General features: G+C 31.0%; 1 protein-coding gene across 1 annotated transcript; it reads right to left on the reverse strand.

Moving 5' to 3' along the window:
- Positions 1–752: 752 nt before the first annotated feature.
- Positions 753–5,474, reverse strand: LOC107906097 (protein HOTHEAD). Its single transcript, XM_016832958.2, has 6 exons — positions 5,155–5,474; positions 4,469–4,850; positions 2,219–2,529; positions 1,752–2,137; positions 1,044–1,612; positions 753–925 (listed from the first exon to the last, which is right to left on the reverse strand). Exons 1-6 carry the CDS (start codon positions 5,231–5,233, stop codon positions 871–873), a joined length of 1,782 nt encoding a protein of 593 aa, XP_016688447.2. The 5' UTR covers positions 5,234–5,474; the 3' UTR covers positions 753–870.
- Positions 5,475–6,943: the final 1,469 nt, after the last annotated feature.

Genomic DNA, 6,943 nt, shown 5'->3' on the forward strand with positions numbered 1-6,943 from the left:
ACATCTCAAAGTCAATATATTTTAATAATATTATTATGCATCATTTTATCTAAATTCTTGAAATTATCAATCCATAAGTTGTATTCCAAATAATATGAAAAGAAATCATGCAACAAAATAAATAATTAGTTCACTTACTTGTATTGTAATCAAAGAGGAGACAACACTTATAATTTGTAGTCATAGAATAATTTTTGTTTCAACCTTGATCTTAAAGCATGCATCACGACAATAAATCACTATTCTTCCTTTGTACATCATATATAAAATTATCATATGAAAGGCACATTTTAAAATTGTTATTTTTAGTGATAAAAAAAATCTATTGATAAATGATTGTCACAAAATCATATAATAATATATTGATAATAACAAAACAATTAATAAAAAGGTTGTTAACAACGATTAAATAACTGAATAGTAAAGTTACAATAATAGAGACCATTTAAAGTGTAGATTCAAAATAAAAAAGTGATGATTTGGTAAAGACACCTCAACAACAATTAATGTATTATATATATGCTTTGTTTAATGTTGGAATTATTATTATTTTATTCTAAGTAATATTTTTTTTTTGCATGGTTATATATATATATGATATAATGATATATTGCTAAATTTATATGCTCTTATATTGAGTTGATAAAAAGTTTTAGAACTAAAGTTTCGAAATATCAAATGATTGCTATGTTAGTAATATTTCAGTTGAAATTATATTAGTGAGAATAATGCCAACAAAAAAAAGAGAAAGATAAACATGTAAAATAGACAATTGCTAAATTTCCCGGGGCAAAGTAATCTCTTACATAAACTTTATGCACTACTACAAACACTGCTCTTCAAATGCCACCACTTGGTCTCATGTCATTATTACACATGAGCAGCTTTTCCTAGTCTTCTTCTCAAAATCTTGACTCCCATGTACCTGCAAAAATCAGAACAACCAGGTTAATTTAGCTCCAAAATCATGATTGTTTACCAGCTTTGGTCTCAACGGTTACTGCTGGTTGGCATGACTAATGAAATGTGTAGACAAAGCTAACCTGCCCATCATCAAGACAGTGCCCTGAGGATTTGTTCCAGGGGATTCATTAAATGTGGAGCCATCGACAATTCGGAGTCTGTTGGTGCCAAGAACTTTGAGGTCAGGATCCACCACTTTGCCGACGTGGCACCCTCCATGGTAATGCCAAATTGTGATCACAGTGTCTTTGCAGAACTGCTCTAGGGACTTGGTGTCATTAGTATGCTTTGGTATAAGGTTAATGTTAGCCTTGACACTCATGTTAAGAAGCTTCTCTACAGTTGGTTTGTCACACCTTGTGAAGTTTGTGAAATGTTTTGATTGTATAACCTTGGCAGCCATGCGGATCCCGTCAACGCATCGCTGCAGATCACGTGGGTGGTGGAAGTAGTTGAAGGTAACTGAAGGGTTGTCATCGATGTTGGTGTTGACCAAGTTGAGGTGCCCCGTGGAAATAGGCCTGGCAATCTTTTCCAAAATGAAACCTCCCTTGAATGCTTCATGTGGTAGGTCTCGTTTTCTTTTGATGAAAGCTTGGATCGCTTCGGGTGTCCTTTGCTTCGGAGGAATCGTAGAGAGCTGACCGATCTGGTTCAGTATAACAAAAGACAAAAACCATCAGGAATAAACCAATTCCTAATTCATGAAATTTGTGAATCGACATTGCAAGAAAGTTTACATTTATTTATCTCTTCTTAGTTAATTAATCAATAGTACTTGAGATCACCTCAGCAGACAATATTCCATGATGGCAACGAATGCTATCCTGGGACTGTCCAAATCCACTGCTGGATTCCATGTAAACCCCCATCTTGGTAATGCCTACAGTTTGAATAAGGGACTGTTCCACTGGTCGATTAGTGGGGACGAAAACCGAGTTCATCGGGTTATCAGCCATGCCTTTGCCAACAAACTCATTGCGCAGAACCATAGAAATGTTCAATTTGTCGAGTTCAGCCTTTGGTCCAATACCACTGAGCATTAGCATTTGAGGAGTTCCAATTGCACCACATGACAAAATCACTTCACTCCTCCGATTGTTTGTGAGAAATGCCTGATGCTGGTTCCCATTTTCATCCTTGAAAATCACTCCCATTGCCATTGGTCTCCTCCCTGTACCAGACATCAATTTTTTTTTCATCTCATTAACAAATTAAATGATAGTAAGAAAAGGGTGTATGTATATAGATATACCTGTTTGATCGAATAAGACTTTTTGGACGGTGGCATATACCAAGACAGTAAGCATTTTGGGGTTTGCAGAAGCAAGCAGTTCGGCTGCAGTATGGCGACGGCCAAAGCGGTCGAAAAGGGTACCTCCAACTTTAGTTCCATGGATATGATCGTAGGTGAATCCATTATAAGGTGACACCCCAACATCCAAAAGGCTGTCCTTGAAGGCACCCTGCCATTGTGCTAGTTTAGGCTGGTGAATAATTTGCTTCTCCACCCATGGATATGACTCATTCACTAGCCTTTCATCCCAACCCACTCTCCGGATGAAACTGTAATATTCACCCAACGAACTTCAAACATCAATGCTTAATGACAAAATAGTAGGGTATACATAAATTTTGAAGTATTTCAGCTAACCATTTATTACGCATATTTGTGGTTTATTTGTACTGTTGAATACCCAAGTTAAAAAAAAAGTCAACTGAGTTCCATGGTTAAATTTTTTATTAAAAATAATTAAGGTCCTAATAAAAAATTGCATTCGGCCTAGTTCTTAAAATATAAAAAAAATATCAAAATCCTTAACAGATCATTAAGTGATAGTGTAACAATTGATAAAAAAAAAATGACATGACAATTAATATATTATTTAACATGAAAAAACTGATATGCGACTTAATTGATTTTAATTATTTTACAAGTTTTGATATCAAAACTATCATAAAATTAAAACTATCAAAACTTATAAAAGTAGTAAAATTTTAAATTTTAAAAGTTCTATTAATTTTTTAATAATTTTTATAATTTTATATAATCTCTACTTAGTTTCAAAAACTTTAATTTTTTAAATTTTTCATAATATTCATAAAAAATATAGAAAATTATTAAAAAATATAATACACCTTTTTTATTTTTCCGTCATATATCACCATTATCAACATCCTTCGCATCGCTTTCATTCAACCAAAGTCATTTTTATCACTTACATTAAGCCATCAAACAATAAAAATATTGTCACTCAAACCCCTTATTTAGCATCGATACAAACTTGATCACCATCAAACTTTATGCTTCTCATATTTTTTATTACTGAAACCAAAGATTTCAAACCTTCAAAATAACAAATATATATATATTTCTTTTATAATCTTCATAACTTTTTAACAAAGTTATAATATTTTTTTATAATTTTATATAATTTTTATAATTTTTTATAATATTTTTCATATTATTTTTAAAATACAAATTTTATAAATTTTCTATAATTTTCACAATTTTTAATTTATTATATTTTTTATAAATTTAAAATTTTTATAATTTTTTTTCTATATTGTATAATATCTTAATAATTTTCAAGTTTAAATGTTAAAAATTCTTATAAAATAATTAAAAACTCAATTAAGATCTTAAAAAATAATTTAAAAACCAATTAAACAGTCACGTCAACATGTTTTCATGTTAGCCCCATATCATAATTCTTTCAAACTATCACATCATCCATTTATCACTTAAAAACTCATTAAGGGTTTTGAAAAGGTTTGTGAGTTTTCTCTTTTCTTTTTTTTTGTCTTTTTAGCTTAAAAAGAGTTTTTAGGGTGAAAATGAAAACGATGTTTAATTTTTTGAAATGACATCTCCTTACCACCAAAGCTTCCAAAAAAAGGAATTTGCTGACACCTGACATATTACTTTCGTGCATTGTTGATGGTACCCTACGTAACTCCTAAGACCAAATGTGTTGGAAAAATAACGAGACTCTTCTGGTGTTATTTTCAGTGTGATGGTTTAGGTTTTGGTTTTTTTACGTTTTATTGTTATTTTTATGCTATCTATAAATAAATAGACTATTCATCTAAATAAGGTTATGCGTATAACATGCTTATGTTTAATTTATATATATTTAAAATATTGTATTTGTATGCATATTTTTAAAATAATAATATAATTCTCTAAAACTTCAAATGAAAACATTTAATTGCCTAAAAAAGATGATCATAATTTCTTTTAAAGCGAAAACTAATTATTTTGAAGGAAGAACATGGGAGCTCGGATAACGGAACTATAATTGTTGGCCATTAATTCTTTGTTGAATTTGTGAGGACATGATAATTTAGATTTTCTTGAAACTTATTATAGACTGTGAACTACTTTTGACAGATTTCAATATTGCAGGACCCAATTCTACATGTTATATATAATATTATCTCTTCTTCTTTTTTAATATATGTAAAAAAGATGAATTGAAGAGTATAGAAGTCGACAACATACCCTGAGTTAGCTCTGGTGTAAAAGCCAGCATTGATGCAAGTGCCACCACCCAGAACCCTAGCCCTTGCATTGATGACACCATCGGTTGAAACAAAAGGTTGGGAAGCAGAGGTGGGGGACGTGTCTGCCAGGGCGATGTGGAAGTTGCTGAGGAAGGAGACATTGACGTTTGAGAAGGGAACGCCTCCTCTCTCCAACACCAGCACACTGAAGTTTTGAGACAGTGTGGCTGCTAAGGGACATCCTGCTGTGCCACCTCCCACTATTATGTAATCGTATGATGCTTCGTCTGTGTTTGATGATGAGAACGATGATGATGATGCCCAAAATGAACTCGCCCTTTTGATGAATGGGTATTTGAATTCATAATAATCACTGCCACCTGCAACAGTTGCCAGTTTTTCCAATGTATTCTCAAGTTAATTCAATCAACTATCTATGATCCAGAAATAAGGTACAGAAAAATGAGACGCAATGGTACATCATTAATCAATTAATCAAAAACCCAAATTTATTCAAACGAAAACAGATCCAAATAAGATGATTTTCAGATTCTAAAAGAGAGAAATATTATTGATCCTACAAGAATAAAGATAAATTCTATATTATATACCCAACATACAAGATCAGAAGAATCAAGTACATATATATACAAGAGCTGAGAGAAGCAGAAAAAGGAAAAAGACCTTGAAGAAAAGGGAGAGTATTGAGCCAAAGAATCAAACAGATAGAAAGCTTCTTCAATGCCCCAACAAAAGCAGCCATTGAAAGGCTAAACAGCAGCAGATTATCAAACTCAAAGCAAGAATCCTTTGCTTCCTGAAAAACAAACAGATTCCTCTTTGCGGCTCTCACTGGTTGGCCTTGTTTTGTGTGTTCTATATGACACTTAAATCTCTCTCTCTATATACAGCTTAGCTTCGAGCTGATCAATTATGATGAATATATATAAAAATTAACTCCAACATACGGTAGCCAAGCAAACTAGACAGCGCATATTATAATGAAATCGAAAAAGGAAACAATATATTAAACGGTATTTAAAATCACTGCAACGAGGGCTGGTGTAAGTCATTAATGTTGAAATGAATGCCGGAGTTTGGAGTGTAGGACTCTCCTTTTAATTTATTGGCCGTTGGATTCAAACTCTACGTTCATTTCCATCATCCAGCTCATATACTCTATCCTTTTTCTACATTCATTGATGTAATATTTATGATCTTGTGGAACATTCAAGAATAATGCTTAAACCTTTGAATATTCTAATACACATTTCTTTATAATATCAAAATCTTAAATTCTTAATCCTGCGTTCAAATTTTAAAATTATTTCGTACTCTTGCCATCTACAAATTTTTTTTTCATTTTCGGATCTAAATTGTCGTAGGGTAGGCTGGGTTTTGTTAATTTGTTGGGTAGCTATTAGACTAGATAAGTTATTTAGTTAAATGCCACAATTGATGGTAGTGTAGTGTAGTCCTTGTTATTATTATATTAGGTGTATTGTTCATTTTTAAAGGTTAATTAATTGTGATAAGATTATATTAGGTTTAATAATGATTTTTTATTATTAAATATTGACTTTGCAATTAAAAAGTGAAAACATTTCTAAAACCTAATTTCTCTTTTATCTGTGTTTTATAATTTGGGTGGGTGCCATTTATGACAACATCTTTAAATACTCTATCCAAACATTGATAAACGATTCATTGATGAAATTTATGGGAAATAAAAACTTTTTTTTTATATTTCTCTAAAAATATATATATTCAGAAAATTTTATATACAGACTGTCTGTAAGGGAAGGTGAAGAAAAAAAAGGACAGTGGAAAAATAATTGTAAATTTGTCGGTTTATTAATTCGTAAATGTCTTATGTTGTAACAACTTTAATAAATGTGATAACAAAAACAAACAAATTTTGCAGGTTAGGGCTAATTAAAAAATCTTATTAAATCTCATGCAATGGTTTAACGATTAAAGATGTTTACTGTTTTAGGTGGTGTGATCTAGATTCGAGTTACGCTAGTCGTATTTTAATTCCTATATAATAACATACATTATATAAAGGGAGAATATAAGAGTGTGAAAGGGTCAGACCAAACTATAAGGGGAATTTATTATTATATTACGAGTTTAATTAACAAATATGTTTATTTTGTACATGAACAGAGGTAAACGGAGAGGAAATTAAAAATCTTGAAGTTTAACCCTAAAACATTTATATTTCCTTTGAAAGTAATTATAGTGTAAAACCCAGACTCAATTTGTTGAGCTATTCATATACAACTTTTATATTTGTATTCTAATAATGAAATTTTTTTATTTATATATAGAAAAAATATATATTAGTATTTTGCATTTCCTTTCATCATTATATAAGAGGGGATACCGTTTAGATCCATATTATACTTAATACCGAATAAAAACTCTAGTCATTATCCCAAAAGCGTTGATGCATTCTTTAGGAGACACC

The sequence above is a fragment of the Gossypium hirsutum genome, chromosome D05, assembly GCF_007990345.1.
Source record: "Gossypium hirsutum isolate 1008001.06 chromosome D05, Gossypium_hirsutum_v2.1, whole genome shotgun sequence".
Classification (NCBI taxonomy): domain Eukaryota; kingdom Viridiplantae; phylum Streptophyta; class Magnoliopsida; order Malvales; family Malvaceae; genus Gossypium; species Gossypium hirsutum.